This window comes from Chelon labrosus (genome assembly GCF_963514085.1).
Source record: "Chelon labrosus genome assembly, chromosome: 19".
In the NCBI taxonomy this organism is placed as follows: Eukaryota; Metazoa; Chordata; class Actinopteri; order Mugiliformes; family Mugilidae; genus Chelon; species Chelon labrosus.
In genome coordinates, this window is record NC_140352.1 from 10,308,002 (window position 1) to 10,330,738 (window position 22,737).

At 41.9% G+C, this 22,737-nt stretch overlaps 2 protein-coding genes across 3 annotated transcripts in view; both read right to left on the reverse strand.

The window, feature by feature from the left end:
• Positions 1 to 12,528, reverse strand: part of kif19 (kinesin family member 19) — a 34,588-nt gene extending 22,060 nt beyond the window's left edge. For both annotated transcript variants that reach the window (XM_084567406.1, XM_084567405.1), the window contains exons 1-2: positions 11,956 to 12,528; positions 9,885 to 9,965 (exon numbers count right to left, since the gene is read on the reverse strand). In XM_084567406.1, coding sequence (XP_084423532.1) covers positions 9,885 to 9,965; positions 11,956 to 11,994 — 120 coding nt within the window. In that variant the 5' untranslated portion in view covers positions 11,995 to 12,528. The remainder of the gene's footprint in view (positions 1 to 9,884; positions 9,966 to 11,955) is intronic.
• Positions 12,529 to 14,407: 1,879 nt separating this feature from the next.
• Positions 14,408 to 22,737, reverse strand: part of ttyh2 (tweety family member 2) — a 64,216-nt gene continuing 55,886 nt past the window's right edge. The window contains exons 9-14 of the mRNA XM_084567653.1: positions 19,939 to 20,031; positions 19,760 to 19,852; positions 19,200 to 19,342; positions 18,693 to 18,878; positions 18,521 to 18,599; positions 14,408 to 15,503 (exon numbers count right to left, since the gene is read on the reverse strand). Coding sequence (XP_084423779.1) covers positions 15,423 to 15,503; positions 18,521 to 18,599; positions 18,693 to 18,878; positions 19,200 to 19,342; positions 19,760 to 19,852; positions 19,939 to 20,031 — 675 coding nt within the window. The 3' untranslated portion in view covers positions 14,408 to 15,422. The remainder of the gene's footprint in view (positions 15,504 to 18,520; positions 18,600 to 18,692; positions 18,879 to 19,199; positions 19,343 to 19,759; positions 19,853 to 19,938; positions 20,032 to 22,737) is intronic.

Below are 22,737 nucleotides of genomic sequence, written 5' to 3' on the forward strand. Positions count from 1 at the left end.
ATCCTTGACTATCCTTTTATTTTCATGCTAATATTCATCTTTAATGTAATGACCAGCCTTCCAGCATCCACTGTAATACGAAAGAAGCATCTGTGTGGACAGCCGGGCTCTCTCTGAGTTCAATATATCCCCATTCCATTATCTTCGGGCTGCACACTGACATAACGGCGGAGTTGTTTAACAATGCCATCTGTGTGCCGTGTCAAGAATACGGCAAAGAACAAAGGATCAAGATCACAAAAAGAAAGCAATCGGGTCTCGGCAGTGACCTTTACGGGGCAACCTTTCAAGCTGCTCTTTCAGAAACGCAACCAAAGCTTTGGAAAATCCAGCGGGCACAATTGCAGCTGGTTATCTGATAGAAACCCTCAGCGCTGCCCTCTGCACCCCAACAATGCTACTGTATATCTCGTTTCAGGAGCTCTCCATGATTGCAGGTGTGTGTGTGTGTGTTGGATCGCAGCGTACCTGATACAGCGTGCCTGATAGCAAGGTCTGCTCTTCATTTGAGGTTACATAAGACGTCTGGCTGTGGCAAACAAATGCCCAACCAGTACAGTCAGATGAGGGTCGCAGCAATTCCGACTCAGACACTCAATAATAGGCCTTCAAGTTTATTGCATAACGCAATAAGAAGTCTAGAAAGATCAAGAATTGGATGACAGAAATCACCTTTCTATTTTTTTTCGTCCAATTTACCTCCTTTGATACTCTCATCATTTCCAAGGGCACATAGGACAGATGTACTAATGAATGCCACAAGCACAGATGGTTACAAAGGATAAGATGAACAATACAGTGGTTTCTCATTCATAAAAGCAATTCATTGTACCTTCGGAACACAATTAAGGTCTCAGATATGGAAGACCACCGGGTGACTTGATACTCCCGTTTATGACAATTCAAAATTAAATAATAAAATACATCAACCATGCATGTGTCCTTATTTTAAAGTGCAAAACTACCAACCCATCGCCTTTTCATTGTTCCTTGTCTTCCATACCAGATTTGGAGATATCCTGGAAACAAACAAACAACAGCACCACAAGCACACCCTCCTTGGCAGAGGTAATTAGGCTGATTACCAGCTAAGCTATTACTTAAGCACGTGGTAGCATCACAAACAACAAACATCCAAAGGTTTACCAACTGGCAGGGTAGTTCAGCAGCTGCCAGAGACTGGCATAGGTTGGTTGTTGAAGGTCAGAGGTAATCCTGAGGCGAGGGGCCAGAGGTCGACCATAACACACAAACTGGAGCAATCAATTACCCAGACAACAACACACACATACGCATTTACACACAATGGACGGAATCAAGTTACAGGTCTTTGTGGGTCAACATGTCGCCGCAGACTGACAATATGAGAAACAACTTCAGAGTCTGCTGCAATTTGGGTCTAAAAATGGGAAACCAAAAGATTTCGCTTAAAGTATGGTATTATTTTCAGTTTTCTACAAACCACTTTTAAGAAAATTCAAAATATAAAGAAGGACGCTGAAATATGAATCAGTGAGGTAGTAGTTTTGGAATTAAAGGGATTTAAGTCAGGAGAGCTAGGTAGGTGGTAGGTAGACAACAACAAAAATTGACAATGCTGAACATTTTACCAGTATTTTACAATGCAGAGTATTATGTTCATCTTTTTAACAGAGATGAATATTCGTGGTCCATAGTAGATGAATATTTGTAACTATAACAAAGAAGACACTGACGACTGCTAGTACTAGTCCATTTGAACATATATAAAGCCAGAATCTTTTTTGTTATTTTTCATTACAATTCTCACTATTATTATGATTCATCTGAATTACAAGACTCTTTTATAGATTAAAGGCAGAAAAAAACATGAAGAACCTTTAATAAGTAATGGCTTTTTGAGGGTCTTTTCAGACGGAGGCAGCAGCAAGCTGTGCAAGGATCGATTTAGTACAGTGTCAGGTTAACTTCACACCCATGTTCACACATAATGACAGTAATAGCAGAATGGTGCTCAACTGCATGCTATTTTCAGTGTTTTCGCCCATCAGACAAGACAAAATGGAAGATGTTGTCCATGTAAAACGCCAAACAGCCATTACGGTTTCCAAGTGGCTTCAAGCCTTTTGTGGCCAAACCAAAGGGATTCAAAAATAGACATTACTCTGTTTTTTTTACTCCGTTTTTTATGAATTACAGAAATTTAACAAAGAGGAAGTTTAAAAGAACAGTGACAAGTGGCCACACAAGACTGTAAATGTCAAAACTTAAAAGGTGAATGGAAATGGAAAACTGCCATAATTAATTTTCCTTTTAAAAATGCCAGTATGCGTGTTAAATATGCTTTTCTGACTGTGCTATTGGTGCAAAAAGACTAAAACTGAAAATGGCAATGAAAAGCTCTTAGAAGAACAAATGTTTTGTAATGTTTCACTATTAAACAGCCAAATTTCTGTCAACTGAATTTTGAAACAGCTACAGCGTTTAGCGTTTAGCTTGTATTAAAAACATAATGCACTTACTTTAAAAGAGCAAACAGGAGCTGGTCAAAATGAAGCTTCATAGTAAAATATGACCAAATATACTGAACTATTCAAGCCCATCTCAAAAAAAGCCTGCTTCAAACAGAAGCTTTTTAAGGGGAATATACACACAGGAAGAGACTAGTAGTACAAAAGACATATAATAAAATTCAGCTTTATCCAGTCTGTGGTGAGCTGTTATGTTCTTTAAACCAACATGTGTTTACATATCAGAAACCTGAGATGATTCTTGGCAATATTTTGAGTCTTAAAAAGGGTCATATTGCGTGACGTTAAGCTAATGTTTGAATGCTAACATGCTAACCTTTGTGACACAGTTCTGTTAAGCCTCCTTCATTAGCATCTGAGCAGCATGATTAGATGGAAGATCAGTATTTTCTCGTAAAACAGATCAAAGCAGAGGTGCCAGTTTCGTTTTCACAAAATTCTGGACGCCACCCTGCCAACTGCATAACATAAGTCATGACTCATATCAGATTTTCTGTTAATGACTCAGCCTTTTCTGAAGGGTGCACCCTTGTGGATTACGTTGGGTCACACTATTCCCTGCTTAGTTGGTGAGCGTGCGTAAACAATGCCCTTGCTTCCAGCTTTAACCGGCACTGCCACCGTTATTCGGGAAAAGCAGTCTCATGGATGAGACCATATAAACAACTTGTTGTTATGGCTGGAGTATTACACCGAAAGCCCCGCAGAGACTGATTCCCTCTAGATCCTTAAAACCCAAGGCAGACAGGAGATGTTTTCTCCCTAAACGGCCGACAATCGCTCGCTGAAAATCTGTCTGGCCCTCAGTGCCATCTGTTTTTCTGTCTGCAATTGCCAAAATCTATTTTTTGTCTACCTTTTGGTCTTTTAAACCATTTCATGCTGTCAGTGAATTATTATTTTTTTTTTTCCCAGCTCTTCTTAGAGTTCAGTTGTCAATGTGTTGAGTGGATATCAAGAGGATGCTTAGCAATTGTTCTTCACCTTAAGTGTGGGAATCGATTTGTGATCTATTGTGGCGATACACCAGTCCTTGCCTATCACCCAATAAAAACAGCACATTTACGGCCCCGGGCTAGCCTGGGCTTCCTGCTTGTGTGAGACTTATTAGGTGGCTACAGAGGAAGCAGGGGAACAAGGTGCTTCTGATTTGGTTACACAGAACAGAGAATACACAGAAAGAACCCACTGTGGACACAGATGAATAAGAGTTTTTCATTTAATCCTTTCCCTAAAATGAAAAATATGCTAACGCAATATGCATCATTAAAAGTCGATGAGGTTAGAGGAAAAACCCTTAGGGTAGTTCCTTCCTTTTCATCATGACCCTGTGGACCGATGAATGACTCACAAGATATCCACAGCATGGTGCAAACAATTTACCCCCACTCTTCACTATGTAACAGCTAGATTGTATAATTGTGTTTTTTCAATTAAATCGCATACTGAGCTCATTATGATATCAGGGTGTCCCATGGTCCGTACAGTAAAGACCTCGCTGTACCCTCTGAGGGTTTAGCAGTAAGTATGTTTACATGATTACAAGGCAGCTAACAACGCGGCCACTCTAGCTTCTGGTCTCATTCAGAGGCTGCTTAGCGCCACGCCCTGCCCTCTTGTTAAACCCAGGGGGGAGCATTAAGAGGGATGACATGCAACACACACAAACATGCACGGACCCACGCACAATGGCCCTTGTCGTAAACTCAAGGGAGGGACGGGGATCAGGGGAAGAAGAGAAAGAGCCACTTGTAGGTGGAAGTGGAGTCAGAGGAAATAACGAAAGCGAAGATTATCCACTTGCCAGGGGCAGACGAGTATATTTGACCTGACATATTAACCCAGCTTCGCGAAGAAGTAGGTCTACCTTGCATCTCAAAATAAACCGTACTCGTTGCCATTTTAGGTTCAGGTCTTTTTCCGGCCTCTGTCTCTGAGTGTGGAGGTTAAGTCTTCACCGTTAAAAAGGACATGGCTATTTGTATTTCCTTTCCTTGTCTTGTCCAGCCGTGAACCTATTCAAACACTCTGTCTCGTAAAAAAGAGTCCACATAGACAAAGTGTGCCCTTTATCCAGGTTTCCCCACATTTCTAACCAGCCTATTATAGCAATGGGCTGCTTTTTAAAAAACATTTCCATCAACAGAGGGTGGAGTAACATTAAGACGGCAAGTAAACTCGTCCGTATTTTTTCTGTGGTCATTTTGGGTTCAAGGTACTCACTAAAAGAATTGTGCATTTTGATTCAGGTTGGCTTCCTGAAACAGTCTGCAAGAACTTTCTGCAAGAACAGCCAGTACAATGTTCTCTGGAGTTTTCTGTAATCAAAAACCTAAATTAGATCATGCTTGGACTTTTGAGTACAAAGCCTTTCAAATTCAGTAGTTTGAATTCCAGGGGAGCTGCTTTTGCTGAATCAGGCCAACAGCAGTGCAGCCTCCAAGGTGAGGGCAATTTGAATCTCCTTTCACTGACAGAGCGACGTAGAGGGTGTCAGAAACTCTACACTGAGCACTTGAGGTGAGGTGCTTTGTACTCCACAAAGGCAGAAAATTTGCCAGTTCATGGCATACTGTAATCAAGTAGCCTTGTGCTTGGACCGGGCTGAATGCTGCGTATTGTTTTAAAGGGCTTGATCTTTACAAAGAAGCCGGGAGGCAAAATGGTACATTTTTGTTTGCCTACTGGCTGACATTCTCTCTTTCTCTCCTCTCTTTCTCTGAAAACAGAATACTCCTCAGACAACCACATGAAGGGGAAAAAGTCTTGCGCTCTTGTTATTGTGAAGAAGGGTTTTGAAGTTCACTATTATCTGAACTGAATTCAAAAGATGCCCATTAAAAGCCCCATCAATACTTGGTGTGGTGTATTCATTGCGACTGCACTCACAGTCCAGATTGCATTGACAAGCCCAGTTGTACAAATGTCCCATTAAAAGAAAGTCTTTAATTAATTCAGTTCAGCTGCGGACAGGAAAAAAAGAAGCAGCAACAACAACAAAAAACAAAAAATCCACAGTTGTCGGGGACCTCTTCCACTACTGTATTCCTTATTCTCACATACGTACGACCGCGGAACGGGATATATAAAACAAACAATGGCCCTGACCTTGTCTAGGTGTCTCCATGGAGACGGGGCCTCACCATAAAGCATTCCCCTCTGTGTGCGACTGACAGACAAACCCTGCTGAAGACATGCCGAACAAGTTCGAAGGCTAAGAAAGACGTATCCTGCAGGGTGTAAACACTCACTTCCACTAACTGGATAGTTCCATCTGCACGTGCATGGATACATTTATGAACACGCTTGATGGTTGTACTGACTTTATTATTGCTGACAAAGAAAAAACGATTTAAGAAATAAGGAATCCAGTGTTTATGAGGCAACACTACATAAGCATTTAATTGTATTCTCCAGCATATGGAATTTGATCAGTTTTAATATTCCTATTTACAGTACCACAACAGTTGGTTCATTGTAAGCTGAGTGAATTCAGTAGAGAGTTGAAAAGGTCCTCTCAGGTGTCTTCACAAGGTTGAGCGACCATCTTTATCCCTCCTACGCTAAACATAGCTTTACTGTTAGCCTCTTAAGGAGGGACCTCTCACCTCTGGGATGGAAAATACTGTCTGGCTGAAGCTAAATTTGTTTTCGAGCATCTGTTCAGAATGTAAATACAAACAACTTGTTTACTACCCGTCAATTTCCTAGTCCGAGAGCTCAAAGGAAACTCTAGGAAAGAGTAAATGGCACTCAAGGAGCTGGTGCGACCCAACGTCGTGTCCTTATTGAAAAGAAGAAATAATATACCAGAAGTCTAAAAAGTACATCAGTGTGAGGTCAGGTGAGGTCAGGTGTGGTATTTAAAGTGAGTGGATTTGAGTAAAAGCAGTTTTTTAAATTATCCTAGTCAAAGCACAGAGTATTTTTCAAAGCAACCAACAACAATCGCACCAAAAAATGTCTTCAGAGAGACTTAAAGATGAGGCTATCGCCAGCGGCAATATCTTTGATGACACATCATTGTGTGATAATGCAGCTACAAACAAGGACCAAAAACACACGATGCAATGTTCCTATTGGTCGTCTTTAGAGACTGTTTTTCATCTTCAGTCTGCCTGGTTGTACACTTGGCCTTTAACTCGACAAAGCATGATTCATAGTGTCTCAAGACAACACTAGTTGGGCTGGTTTCCTAATTTCCTCCACATCACCACTTCGTCTTCTGCAACAACCAAGTTAATTTTGTGATTATAGTTTTGGGGGGAAATTAGTATTTCTAAGTCACTCATTATGACCTTGACTGAATAAACACCAGAGTCAATTAGTATCTCATTCACAAATCCACCTCACTACACATCTGACCTGTGTACTACTCACTCAAGGACAAGAAAAGCCCTTTGAGCGTAACCGGGAACAGGTGGCTCGTGAAAGGTAGCGGCCGGATCCCCCGAGGATGTCAGCGGGGGGGGAGAGTGAACCAGAGGGGGACAGAGAGCAGGTGGCACAAGGCTTAACCTGAGCTAAACTCCATCCAATGAGCTCATCTCCTCTGGCTTAACCAGCTTCAAGTTGTCTGCTTTCTGCCAGGACAGGCAGATCTGAGTACTCCCACCCAGTCAGCCAAGTCAGCCACCAGCGCCCAGCTAATCTGTCTGAGCACAACTTGTGGGCCATATGGCCTTGGCCCATCTACTGTCTCACAAACAAAGTAATCAGCAGACAGTGCATTTATGAAGAGGCAGCGTGTGGAGAGGATTGGAGGTGTTGTTTGCGTGCACATACAGTGTCCGCATAAGTCTTTGATGTGATGGCTACGGCAGAGGTGACAGCTTAGGTAAACAGACTCAGACTTCCCGTCTACTATAATCCCACCACATCCTTGTGTTGACATGACCTACCTCTCTATATCCACTCCATTCATGTCGGGGGCAGTTCAGGTCAGCCCGTGGTTAAAAAGCAGAATCCCACGATCAATCTGTCTGACTAATAAATGCGCATGCATGTAAATGCACTGTGCTAACATTCAGATTGAAACTCATAGAGACCATACAGTATGACCAATCGATATGTAATTCTCTGTTTAGACACAATACAGCATTGATTGTGCTAGTTGGGAATAAAATCAACACAACATGAACAGGAGACACATAAATAGACTTCTTCTGCCTGAGTTTCAGTTGAGCTGGGGACAATAACAAAGCCTTGTTACGGAGGCTGTGTCAGCACCATATCCACCTTACTGGTGTTATGCTCTAATCCCCTGAGTCCAAGCCTATTTTAATGATGTCATGGCAAGCAGAAGTGCTGATGTTGTCCTTAAGACTCCTTGTAATTAAATTACTTCTGAGAAGACAGACAAACAACTCAGATCTGAGCGCCACTGAGTGTTGAGTGTCGAGTAAAATCCTTCAGCATCACGAGAAAACGCTGCTTATTACGCACATGCATGAATGCAATGCTTCCCTCCAGCACTTGTCACTTTTATGTCGAGGCAACCCTGCGCCAATGTGTCAGCTGCTGCTTCTTTTATTTTCCCGTTTCGGTAAAAACACCACCACCACCAACACCAGCAGGCCCGCAAAGCAGCCTGCACCGAGCCGGGAGACGACACAGCAGGTAGCAGTGCTCATTATCATTTGCAGTGCCGTCATCACCATTGCACATTCTGCTAAAAGGTCTCCAAGAGGGACCCGTTCAGAAGCAAAGGCCCGATGGCAAATATGGCCCTTGTGGGGCTTGGATAGAGTGGAAGGTCACATGCTAATACTGTGCACATAAAGTCCAGATATTCAGTATTTTATTGCTAAAATATATGAATCCAGAATCCAGCTTTATGAAATACAAAGTACAGAATATACACACAGTATGTATTTAACCTTTTGTTTGCTGTTGCGCACAGCTAAGGCCACCACAGCTAATCAATATTCAGCTCATTCAGAAACATCCCTGCGAGGGTTTTTACGCTAATGGAAATTAAAATTAGCATAACGACTCCATTCAAAGAGGTTTTCTTGCCAAATCAATCAGGAAGCCAAGCCGAGTAAACGGAGCCGAGCGCTGGGCTGTTAGAGTCGTTTTCATACGTCAAAATATCAGCAGATGGAAATTTAGAGACCGTTCAAATGTCATACCATAGGTAATTACAGCAGCAACTAATCTTTGTTATCAATTAGTCTACAGATTTTCTTTTTGATTGATTGATTAATTGTCTGGCCAACAGCATGTCTGTAACAACAGTCAATAATAATACTCGAGTTGCGTTGAACGTAATCAAGTTGACAGATATTAGCAAGGACGAATAAAATAATAAATATCGGATTGATTGATTGCCCGGCAGTTGCTGCATTTAAATGCACATTAGTATTCCACTAGTAGTTTGAATAATCAGCCCAATCATAATAAAAAAAAAAATACTCATATAACCACCTCACTCAGAACAGACTGGTCCAGATTGACGACTGTTTTGTAAACCTATGATAGTTCATTTAATATTAACGCCTCCTAATCGTGTATACACCATTGTTTCTCTTGTTTGGGAATAACTAAATTGTTTCTGTGCGTGAATTTACCCACGTGGGGGAAACATCGGGTGACGTGAAGGACAGGAGGAACAACGAGATGCTCAAACAAGAGTTTGAAAAGATGAACGAGGCCGGAATGGATGTCATCTTTGATGCTGTCAGCAAAGTTTGGGTTCAGAAGCTCTTGAACCAGAACCAGAAGCTTTGCGCATGTCAAGAAAAGTTCTATTGTCACTGATGTTTTGGTTCATGAAACACATCTTTCCAGATCATTTAATTAGCGTCCATTAAGTAGGAAACTCTATGTAAATAAGATAAGCTAATCCTTTAATTTATCCCACAGTTATAAGAGAACAATGCTAATAATTGGTGGAGTGTTTTTTTAAATAATTTCTAAATGCCAGGAAATGACTAAATAATAATTCTTTGAGTTCTCCTACTTACTACAGACACACTAATAGACTGAACTACCATCTGTCTTGCTGCGGCTGAATTCCAATTAAATTCCAGGCATTCGCTATGGTGAAGCTTTGGAAGAATTTGCTTTCAATCAGCTGGCAGAAAGGTCACTCTCTCTGCTACGGGTCTGACTCACCTAGCATTTAGTTACAAATGAAATGTGACATTTGAGCTTTACAAATGAGTTGTTTGTTAAAAGGAGCTGCTGGATCCACCAAGGTCTCTCTCTCTCCCTGCAGACATCTTATCTGTGCAGCCTCGTGATGGGCAGGAAGCGGGTTTTGAAAAGGAAGACAACCGACCTTTCCCACACAAGCGCAAGCACACACACACGGTGACCCCGTCACTCACTCAAGATACAGAGCGGTAGACTGAAGGGCGGCCATCTCACCTGGTCGTCCACTCTGTGGGCCACGATGGTAGCCGCCTCCTCCTGCTCGGCATCGCTGAGGGGTCGGATCCTCAAGGCGACCTGCGGCACACAGAGCGAATCCAGTTATCCTTGAATGTACGCAGCGCACATATTGAATTTGCAGAAATGATTGGGTTGGAAAGTGAATTGAACACCTTGATGTGGAGAAATGACACCGGCAGCACACGAGAGTACTCTGAATCTCCGACGATACATGAGTTTCTACTCATACTGATTCTGTGTTTGGTGCAGTTTTATCTAGAGCTGTAACTGTATATGTGACTGCGTTAAGACAACTTGTTAGACTTGCTCCGAGCTGAATGAAACTGCAATACAAGAGGAAAAAAAAAAACAGGCGCCTTTGTCAGCTGCAGCTCGTGTTTGCCTCGAACGGAAACATTACAAGTGATTAAAGCAGGCGCGTAATATTTTCCAGAGTAGCTCCGGCGTAACTCGGTGAAGTCTTAACAAAATCATCATCGCTGAAGATGTTGCCAGGATCATGTATTTAACAGAAAGCAGAATATGAAACACTAAAAAAAAAAAAGAGACATCTAACAACCCAAATTCGAGGAGAGGCAGTACAAAAGCTGCATGAGCAAGCTTTTTAAATGTCAAACACGGGATGAAAGATGTTTTTCTGTTCAACTTGACAATAAGGAAGAATCACATTAAGACCTGTCATCAAGTCCCGGGTTTAAACAAACCCCTCTCTGCCTTTTTCTGCATATTACTCATGCTCCTCTAAAGCTGAAGTGGAAATTCAAAAATGAGCATAAATACTTTTACCTCTATGTTAAGACTGGTGTAGGGCGAACATAGCATGTTGCCCAGAGCATGCTGGGATGATTTATAATAGATACACTTGCATGCCAGTACATCAGATACATTAAATGCATTCTGATTTAACTGTGCAGCACTATATCTTAGCTTAATGAAGTCACGGTTTTCAGTATTCTTTTAAATAACAGAATTGTACAGACAAATGTTTCTATTATTTTGACAAGCCCGTTTTAGTCAGCGGGCTAATTCAATCCAGTTTAACAGCGCCACAAACTACACCGTTGAATCATTCTGGTGCAGTTTCACCACGTTTAACCCGGATACCACAACAGAAGATGTAGTGCAGGACTTCTACATAAGAATGCGTCCGTTTTGATTGGTGAACCCAATGTTTTGGCAAGCGAGCGTAGTAGGACGAACGGATTACGACCTCGTTTAATTCCTAATCCCAGCCTTAATCACTTCCCGGCTTGATCGAAGCCAATCTCTTGTGCAAAAAGTAAGAAATAGAACTAAAGACGCACACGTTCAGAGTTGACCTGCCACTACTGTCTGCGTGTCTGAGTGATTTACTTTTAGGAAAACGTTCAGAGGTCAGCGGAAAGTCTTTTAAATGTGACACGGACAACAGCAGTAGCAGAGCTGCATCCATCCACAGGCATATGCAGCTAGTAAGAAATGTGCCCTTTAGTTTGGTATTATTTTATTAATAATAATACTACTACTAATAATAATAGCAATGCTTGTCCACCTTAGTTTTGCCCAGGCACCGAGAGGGGAGTAATAGGGTCCCCTCTCTGTCAGCGCCCTGTAGAAAACGCATTATAAGCCGGACAAGAGAGGCCAGGCAACTGAAACAGCCACTTCAATAATTCAGGTATGGGCTGCAGAACACAGTGCAGGGAGTGTACGGGAAAATTGAACATATAACACCTACAATGGGTGCTGTTTGGAGTCACAAGCAGACTGGAAAACAAGCTTTATATTAGGTACACGTGTACAATCTGCAGCAATGTAGTCGAAAATGTTCAATTTAAAGATTCTGTGTTGTTTTTTTGTTTTTTTTAGCATTTAGGACATAATGGGTGCTGGTGTAGGAGGTATAACATTGTGACCCCTTCACGTACCCCTTTTATGAGCTCAAAAATAAACAGAAACAGGACGTTACAGGAGCCATAAAAGTAGCTGGTTGAACAGGTGAGCCCAGTAAAGTGGACAGCTAAATAGGGTCAAGTAATTTTAGGTATCACATTAAAAAAAAACTCACAGTTAGTTGGTGGTCCTTTGATTCCCCCGTGTCCTTCATGGTCACTTTCGGTCAGGGTGGAGGATAAACGAGCGTCAACGGTAGACCATCCTGCTCCGTGTCGGTACCTGCATGTCTCCTCCTCCTCTTCCTCCTCCAAATAATAATAAAAACACCTGCAGAACACTCAAAAACTCACTGCCTACTGTTCAGGCTCCTTCTTTTAATGGCAACAGCCGAGCTGACAACCTCTCGTCGTGTCCGTTTCACTTAACGACCTGAAGCCGAGTTACTCTCTCTTCCTCGGGCTGTCCTTCAAACGCTCCTCCGCTGCGTCTCCGCCTCCTAACACACGTTTCCACGGGAATAATTCAGACGGTGAAACTGAAAAAGAGTTGAAGACCAAGCAGTAGCAGCAGACCACCTGCTACATACACCTACTTCCCCCGTCTGTCCTCTCTTCTCTCGCTGCCCTGCTGCTGCTGCTGCTGCTACCGTTGGTTCGTGTGTGTGCGTGTGTGTGTGCGCGCGTGTTCGTGTGTGTTTGTGTACGTGAGTGTTGTCCCTGGAGATCCGCGGATCACCGGCTCTATCAAGTCAGCTACTGGAAACAATAGGAACCTACTTCCGATTATAAAATAAAACCGTGTACTGTAAAATAATAAAATAAAACGTATTTCTGTTTTTTATGTGCTTTTACTGTCAGTTTGTTTCGTTCACAACATTTATACAAAATAAATAAATAAATAAATAAATAAATAATTGTGGACACGGGGCTAATGCTAACCTAAAAGTTAGCCTAATTAGCCGTTGACCTGTAGCAAAACGGAGTTTAAAAACATCAACTCCTGTGTTGAATGTGTCCATATGCCGCACAGAAACTCTTCTAACAACTCCATTAAAAAATAATAATATAATAATAATAAAAACATCCACTTTATAATAAAACACATTCAATTTATTTCTGCAGTTATGTTTGTGGATCAAAACAAAGATGGCGACCCTGGGCTGCCTGGACAGAAAACAGGTCACTTCAACAGAAAGTGATACATAGCACACCTTTTTATTCATTTATTTATTTATTTTTCTTATCGTTCAGATTAATAATAATAATAATAATAATAATAATTATATATATATAATTTTAATAAAAATTGTCCAGAGTTAATGGAAGTTTTAAGAGATTACCATCCATTTTTTTTTCAACTGCCTTTCTGGATTTTTCAGTTGACAGGAACTTTTGTGTCATGGATGTATGCTAATATTTACAGTTGGATTGAGACTAAAGGTAAAACAGCTTCAGTGAATAACGCTTTCTGCAGCACTATGCTGACATCTGCTGGAACAAAAAAAGAAATCACCTGTTTAGAGCTTCAATTTCAGGGAACTTAAAGGTCAAGACCAAGGACATTTTTTGAGATAAAATCAGGTAGATAGATAGATAGATAGATAGATAGATAGATAGATTTTCTATCTTGTGAGGAAAATTGCAAGATTTATGTAACAAGTTAGGTGTGGAATAAATATTCTGCAGGTTAATGCCTTAAAAGTACAGAGAGACTTCAGGTCTCAGAACGGTTCTGAGCTAAAAGGATCTTTTTTTTGTTCCTTAAAGTTTTATTGAGAATTTTTCCTTTAAGTAAGTGCAAAAACAATGTAAAAGCAATGCAAAAACATAGATGTAGTACTGTACAAGACATAGGGATCTTATAACCGAGTATTTTCAGATTCAAATCATATGGCATTTTCCAAAATTGTACTATTTTATAACACTTCCAAAAAACGTGAGTGATCTGTGTCCATTACTCCACATCCTCTTATTGTTTATTAATATATTTACTCTTGACCTCCCTCTAGATCCGTGAATTAATGGACATGTGATATATTTTCCGCATGTGTAGCTAATCTTCATCAGTGATTTTTATCTTAAATTATGATTCCCATTTTTCTTTTATTGCCCTGTGATGGACTGGCGACCTGTCCAGGGTGTACCCCTGCCTCTCGCCCGATGACAGCTGGGATAGTCTCCAGCAGACCCCCGCGACCCTTAACAGGAATAACCGGGTATAGAAAATTAATGAATGAATGAATTTTTCTTTTATCTATTTTGTTGAGCATCTATTTGATATCTATTTTTTTATATAGCCTGGATATAATTCTAACTTTGGTTTCTTTGTATGCATTGATTATGAGTTGGATCACGACATTCACTTCTCCGGAGGGGTCCATCCTGATCTCTTTCATAAAGCACTCTCTGAGTTGCAGGTACCTAAACAATTCATATTTATCTAAATCATAATTTCTTTTTCTATTTTGCTGTCCATCCTTCACCAGAACACACCATGCCATGATTCCAAAAGAATAGTTTTTTTAATAGATAACTTATTTTTAAAAAGGATAAAGTCAATGTTTTTAGGACACAAACACTCAACAAATAAATGAAGAAAATCAAGTTTTACTCAAAGCTCGTTTATTCAACTCACAGTTAGCCCCTCACATTTGGGGTCGCACACAAAATTAAGCACCACTCTCAGTGCCTGTACAGTGTCACATGCTGAAAGAAACAAAAAAAGCATCAATAAATGCCACTGCATGTATTAAAACCTACGGAAAATAAATCATTGTTAGTCAACACGAACAGGAACCGTGTGGATAGTTTGACGTGATGAAAATAATTACCTGAATATTCTCATTAGTTAAAGCAGCACAGCTTCCCACATCATGATAGAAACCTTTTTGTTATTTGCTGGATTAGAGACACGGAGAATTTGGATTAATGGGCTTTTTTTTTTTTTTTTTTAGAAAATACAAAACAAAGTGATCCTGTGCGATGCTGTCACACAAAACTAGAAAAAATATATATAAAAAAATGGCACACTGTTTAAACAAAATCAAACCAGACTAAGACAACAGTCTGTTATTGTACAATTTATTTACAAAAGCCGTGGTCTAAAGGTAGTCTTCTCTCCAGAGATTTAGAAACAAAGCTTCACTCGTTCCACGTGTGTCTGTGTGAGAATGTAAATAAATTATACCTCACGATTGCCTCCTGCTGTGTGCTGCCAGTGCTGGGTTTGTGCTTCACATATATCAAGCGTGAAGCATAATACACAGATAAAACAATATGGCACGCTTACATTGTGTTCACATTTTTACTCTTTGGAGACCTGAATGTTAAAAGTAACACGCATTTCCACTTCAAAGCTAAATGGTTCGATCCGTTTCAAAGTGTGAAGTCGGGTGAGAAAGGAACCCAACAGATTAGGAGCAGGTTAAATTTTGCAGGTTCGCTAAGAAAGGGCAGAAATGTCATTTAAAACACGGAGAGGACAGCGTGGGCATGGTTCCACTGGTCTGCGCCGGCCGTTGTCCTGAACTAACGAGATGTAGCACGCCGTCCTCCGTGACGCTTGTAACCGCCCCTGTCCTCTCGAAGGGGGTGGGGTGCGTCGCTGTCTCCCTCCTCCTCCTCAGGCAAATAAAGAAGTCTATGCTCGGAAGTCGTTTCCAAAGTGTCTACTCTGTTCCTCGGTCATGGACAGGTAGGTGGCCCTCATACTGGGGGAGTACTGTGGAGGAAAGACGGACACAGAGACACGTAGAGAGAATATTAGAAGCACGTCCTGTGAGCTGATGGTGAGGTTTCACAGTTTATGGCCTGATCTGAATAATCATTTAATAATGAAAGAAACAGGGCTCAAAGGAATGGTCCACAGAAAATCTGTCTTTTGACTCTCAAATTCAAGCTCCTGCAGCACCGGCATGCTACTCTGATACCGATGAACCTACGCAGAGAACAAAAGATTTAGTCAAAATGTTAAAATTAATTCAAAACAACTCCTACAGCATGATCCACTTCTCTGCAGTTTATCTGTGCACTCATTATTGTGCAGAAGGAGCAAGTGAAAACGCCCAAATTACAGTTTTGTTTGCACATTCTAACAGAACATAGCTTCTGTCTGAAATCAAAATTTGCCAGAAAGGCACTAGAATCAAGAGATTTCAAACAATGCACAGCTCTAATTGCAACGGCTGTGCACCCAAGTTGACAGCAGCTGCCGTCCTCAACAAAATGCCACCTTTCACACTTACAGCTGCGGAGTATTTGATGCTAAAAATACAGATTTTCAGTGGATCATACCTGTTTTTGCTATCCGCCTATCCTTCACTCGTTAAATACAGAGTTATGTTAAACACTTCCCATATAGAATTAATTCTACAGCACTACACGTGACGCCTGTCCGCGGCAGTGACAACTGTAGAATCGAAGGACTGTGGAGCAAGACTGCATGCAAAAGGGGGAGGCTAACGGTGAGGACGTCCGAACTACAGTACCGTCCCGTGAACACCAGGTGCAGACAAACCCTTGCTAAGTGAGAGGAACCGTCTGGAATGAGGACAACAGGTTGTGGGTTAAGAAGCCATGCCAAACAGGAAAACTGCACAGGAACCAAAGTGACGTGAAAGGTGGAAGGAGAGCTAACGGACGGAGATACGACAGTGGGGAGAGGTGAGGTAATCCTGAGGAAAAGTAGAAAAGACTTACTCGATTTCTATACTGCTGAGAGTATATCTCCAAAAGGTGATGAAAAGAAAGAGGGAATATAGAAATGAAAGATAAAGAACGAACACACAGGTGACAAACAAACGAACAAACAAAAAAAATATATAAAAGAAGCTGTTAGCCGAAGACGACTGCATGGTGCTGTACAGTTGTAGTCATGGGGGGAGAGTTCAATTATGCATTACATGCTGGTATTAATTATGAAAGAAAAGTCAAGAAAAGGCAGAGTAAATCACATTTTCTGCTTATAGTCCTGTTGGAACTACGGGATTATGATGATGATGACTGGCATAAATGGCTGATATTGGCCTATCAAAGAACACGATGCAGAAAAGATGTGTTGGGTAACCAGGAAATTGTGCTATTACACAATTTGTCCAGCAGAGGGCACACTGTTTTCAATCTTCTCAGCATTGTCTGAGTAATATGCTAGACCCTGACCCTGACGACCATCACGTTACTTGTCATCACATCTGTTTTTTTTATGTTTGTGAAGTTTCAGTCACTCAGGTCATGGTATATCTAAAACAAAACTAAAGGTGCAGACACACCAGACCGTTGTCAAAGAACTACCGGCATTGGAGGCCGACTGCGATGTCAGCTTACATCGCCTGTGTCTTGACTGAAAGACTGCACTTGAACAGAAAGTCTGCAGGCAAAGGCCAGCTGGCATATACACCAATCAGGCATAACATTATGACCACTGACAGGAGAAGTAAATATCATTGACCATCTTGTGACAATTCAGTGTTCTGCTGGGAAACTTTTGGACCTGGCATTCATTCATGTGGATGTTACTTTGGCATGTAGCGCCCACATAGACTAGACCAGACCAGGCAGCCCCACCCCATAGCAATGACACTCCTTGATGGCAGCAGCGATCCCCAGCAGGATGCAGCCTGCCACGGGCACGCTCACAAAAACACCACAAGGTGTTGACCTGGCCTTCAAATTCACTAGATCCCAACCTGATCAAGTATCTGTGGGATGATCCACAGAGGCCCCTCCCCTCAACCCATAGGACCCAAAGGCCCCCACTAACAACATTGTGTTGTAAGACACCACAGGACACCCTCAGAAGGTCCATGTCCATTCTCTGATGAGTCACAACTGTTTTGGAGGCACAAGGGAGACCTACACAATATTAGGAAGGTGGTCATAATGTTATGCCTGATCGATGTTGTTGTGCATGTGAATGAAAGGAAACCAGGATCTGCTATTAGCACGGAAGCTAGGACGACAGGAAGAGCTACAAACCATCGTACAATGCTGCTATGGTTAAGTCATTATGTCCAGGGCTCTACAGTTTATTCATGATAATGTTGCTGTAAAAATATTTGTGTATTAGATGAAGATATGAAACGAGACACTAATTATCGCTGATCAGAAACAAGCAGGTATTTGATTATGTATCTCTTTCTTACACACAATCTTAAAAGATCAATAGATTAGATTCATGCAAAATGCATGTATCTGATGTCTTTCATCACACGCTTGCGCGGCGTGTTATTAACAGGCTGTGCACAATGAAAATTTAATTCAGGTTGTTTCTATTTTTATCCCGGCGTGACATAATAGGAGGCAAGCGGCCCAGCAGGGGACGGATTAATTCAGCGAGGAAGAAAACCTCAAGTGTCAACGGTGAACAAGTTTATCGGTTAAGACCTGTGTCACCTCCTCCTGGGAGTTTGGACCGAAAGAAGCTAAAAGATGTTCTGTTCCTATTAAATATTAACAACATTACTTCCCCTCTCCTTGCTTTGCTGCTGTATGTTAGCTTCCTGTAGGTTATGGACGGCAGAGAATGGCACAGTGTGTAGCAAGAATTCCTCAAACCGAGGAAAGGAGGATGACAGAAAGTGAAATTAAACAAAGAGAGTAAGAGCTGAGTAAAAAATAAATAACACAATAGATGCTTATTTATAAGAAAGCCAGTTCCTGTGCTTTAAAGGCTAAATGTGTGTGTTAGTTGAGAGGGAAATGACATCATAGGAAAGACTTGGCCTCTGGGACCCAACGCACCGAGGGGGGTGGAGAGCCTCGTCCTATCAGAGGCACGTTCTCGTACCTCGGATTTCCCCCGAAAAGAGCGGCCTGGCCCCTGCCAAGAAAAAAAAAATAAAAAATGAAACTCAGATGCCGGAGGAATTCATTTCATACACATGTAAAATTAGGACGGGCGTTGTTTTCTCACATGTACTCAGACATGGGGGCGTTGGAGACGGCTGGGGCGGGCGGCTGCAGGCTGCTCTGGCTGCCCATGCTGCTGCTGTAGCTGCAGAAGCTGTGCATGTTGGCGTGGTTGGCGTTCTGAGAGAGGGGCCTCCTCGCCCTCGGGTTGAACGGGTCCTCCTCGTCAATGTCGTCGTAATCTTGTTCCCTATAGAGGGAAAAATCAGTGGAGTAACGTCAGCAGTTAATTTTTGTCATCAGACAAAACTTGTGCAACTGCGGTACAGGAAGAAAATTAGCTTAGGGTTGCTTGAGCATTTCTTGGCACATGTGATCACTTTATGTTCTCAGTGTATGGCGGGGGACTCTTCCTTCCTGAGAAAACATTTGGGTTCTTGTGCAGTTGCATGCATGGGTTGGCTCAGACAGTACAGTATGTGATGTGCACAGAGATCGGTGCAGGGAGAAGAAAATGAGGGCGCTCAGGCAGACAGGCAGGCAGGGAGATGAGCCCGAAGAAGTAACTGACCTGCAGGCAATTTGTCTCCATGCCCTGGGAATGGCACATAGCATGACAGTGAAGGCACAGGCGGCCAGGATGGAGAAAAGGCAGAGGTACAGCACACCCTCCACCCCGTCATAGCACACCCCGACCATGGCGTCCAGGTAGTCCTAAACATAAATACAAACAAAGCAGCAAAAAGACAGAAGGTATGCTCATTAGTCTGCCTGCTACGTTCGAATTCACGGCAGGCAAAATTAGCCAAAGATGGAAAAGCACTTAGAGCGCTGGTGTGTGTCATCTCCAGGCGGACGTATTCTTCACTCATGTATAACATTATCCTTGTAAAGCGCATTGCACGCATGAGACACAATGAACAAGTCAGACCCTGCGGAAAACTAACCTCATTCACAATGCTAAGAAAACGTTTTAGAGAAGCTGGATCTTGGCAAATTTAAAATTCTCTCTGTTGCGCTCTGCTCTGTTCCACGTTCACGTTGCAAGCTGAAATCCTACACGGCCACTTAGCTCTCCGAAGTTGACCCAGTTGCGCCGCTGTGATGCCAATTAGGATGCAGTGAACAAACCTTGTTGAGTCCTCTGCAGTCCAGCAGGGCGGTCAGCTGGTGCAGACTGGCCTCCGAGGAGTTGAGCAAATGCTGGATACCCACTAGATCTCTCTGGGGAGGGGTGAAAAATACTTATTTATACAGGACCACTGATACTACTCCTTAAGCAATTCATCTATTTGCACCGTGTGTGATACCTCGGCTGAGGGAAACAGAGGCACAGCAAACTGCAAGAGGCCCTGGATCTGGATCTGCATGGTGGTCAGAGACCTCTGGAAGATGGTCAGAGGCTGCAAACAACAACAGCGTACAAATGAGGTGCAACATTGATCTTAATGAAGTTATAGTATCATAATAGAGGAGTTGCATAAGTTAGAAATGAACGGTTCTCAGGCTGTTTTATGACTAAAGTAATAGATGTAATAGAACAAGCAATAAAAGAGGGCCAGAGTTATGCTTCGGTCTCATTCTTGGTGAAAATGCAGTGGTACCAATCACATACGTTTGTTTTAATTTTAATGTTTAAAGGATGACGACATCCAACAGCGTCAACAAGCGCTTGAGCAGCACCTCAATGGTGAATCGCCATGAAAATGAATCAAAAACTGAATTATTCCAAGAGTTAGCATGCACTAAGTCAAGCAAAATCATGAGAGCAATATGGTGACATGTAAACAAGACATGGCAGACAGATGTGTCCCTATCCCTAGCTTTGTACATTTAACATTTTTCTCACAACTGCATGTCCATCTCTTACGAGCATCAAAGTCCATCATTTTGAGCAAATGCAGATGTTCCTGTGATTAATATATTTATGAAATGAATCCCTTGATCCGTTTGTTTCGCTCTTTGTTGCTACACAAACACCGTGAACAGCCATAAATGTGTTCAGCTCCAAGCAACGAAATTCCACACATCTAGTCTGTACTGTAGCGTCCACGTTGTTTCAATAATCTGACTAAAAAGAGCATGAATGCACTCAAGTTGGAAAAACTATTTCCCAACTTGGAATATGAGACCACCCAAGGAGCATGTGAATGCACTGTAATACAGCACAGGGCTAAAATTTTAAATTCAAATCCTTCAGCACTGCAGAAAGATTCACTTCACTGTAACAGTAACTTTTGCCTTTAACCATTGTCTTACAGGAAAATTATTCCACCTTGAGTTGAAAAAAGTCAGATGCTGAAAACTATGATAATCTGTGGGGTGCTAAGCTAGGCTAGTTCACTATTAGCAGGGCTTGTTTAAGCTAATGCTATTTATCTATTACCTTATTATCTGGTTGACAATTACTAAGTTGTTTAAATGCCAGAATTTAAAAACTTTATTTTATTTTTTTTTAAATTAGAGGAAATTGGTAAGTTTGCTTCAGCTTGATTTAATGACGTGCAGTCACAGCTAGCATTAGCTAAAGCTAATTTAACCAGCCAGGATTTATTTGGTTTGTCTCCTTCTTTTGGAGATATTTGAAATAAATGACAATGTAAATGTTTTTATTTTCTAATTGCATTTAAATAGACATATAATATTAAATATATATTGTTAAAAATACACTCACTCTATAGTCACTTGTCAGAAAGTCAAATTAATTGAATTAAAGTCAAATATCTGTCACTGTAGTCATGTACGTTCTCACCAACAGGGGGCAAAATAAGCCTCCATAAAATAACTGGATAATGTTATCTGGGCTGACAGCACCTTCTGCCTTCTACCTTCTTTTCTTAATTAACATTCGAGTGCAACCGTGAGTGAATTGATCCGTCACGTCTCCAAAGTATAACTGTATCTTAACAGCAGTCATCCAATCTAACAAAAGAAGTCCCTGACCTGAGGCACAACGTTAAACTGAAACAGGATGTGGTCAATTGCCTCAACTATCTAGAAATGTAATTGGTTTCCTCTGATCTGATTTTTTTTTTTTTTTTTTATCCATTTTTTTGGCTCTGCAGGACTGCCGGCTCTCAGCTGCACGGTCTAATGGCCTGACCAGATTATTTTTTATTCCTCTTAGCTTGGGTGAACTCGTTCTGAGAGAAACAAAAATAGGACAGAGAAGGTGTACGGAGGAGGACGCGGAGAAAAAGGAAAAGAGACGATGATAAGAATAGAATACGGAGCTGTGGAAAGAATCAGAGCTGGCAGTGAAACAGAAGGGCACTGGGGGGCAGATCTACAGGGCGCCGCAGCCTGACAGCACACCAGAGACGGGGATTGACACATAAGAGGGAGAAAGAGGGAAAGCTTGTGTGTTTGCCAATCGCCGTGAATTCCTGTATCTGCCAGCTTGCTTGTGAACTTTGCACCTGTTGGGCTCTCTGTGAGGCAGAGAAAAGAGTGCTGACTTTGTTTACCAGGCCGGGTGATGCTTGCCTGCCCTCTGCCGCTGTGCTCTTCGGGGCATGTCTACCAGAGCCAGATAATAAGATCCGAGCTCTGCCCGGGCCGAGGCCTGCAAGAATCGACTTAACTGCTGACTGCTGTCAGCGGGGAAGTCAGCGATGTGACCCACAAACTCCTCTCTCACAACCCCACAGGAGAGGGAAGAGGAAGATTCGGCAGGTTGCTTCATCTTAATTTATTTATTTATTTTTTGGGTTTCATAGACTTTGTCTCGGGAGCTTAGCGTCAGTTAGGCGTGCTTTGACATGTGGCCGCCAAAATTGGAAATGCAAGTGAAAGAGAAAGGAGGAAGGAATAATGGAGGGAGGGTTGTCTGCTTGGAGATTTTATACGTGAGGCGAAGGATGCAACTCAAGCAGACAGGGCTGGACACAAAGAAAGAGTCGGATAAAGGAGGAGCCTGAGGGGCCAAAGAACACTTCCTCATTGAGCGCTGAGCACAGCGAGTTACAGGAAGATATGGTGACATTATTGTTTAAAGTAAGCACCAGAGAAAAAAAGTTTTAATTGGCTTTAAATGACTTAGAATTCAAATTTAAATTAAGATATCATATCTTAGGCTCAGGAACAAAACCACGCCGCTACTTTTTTTG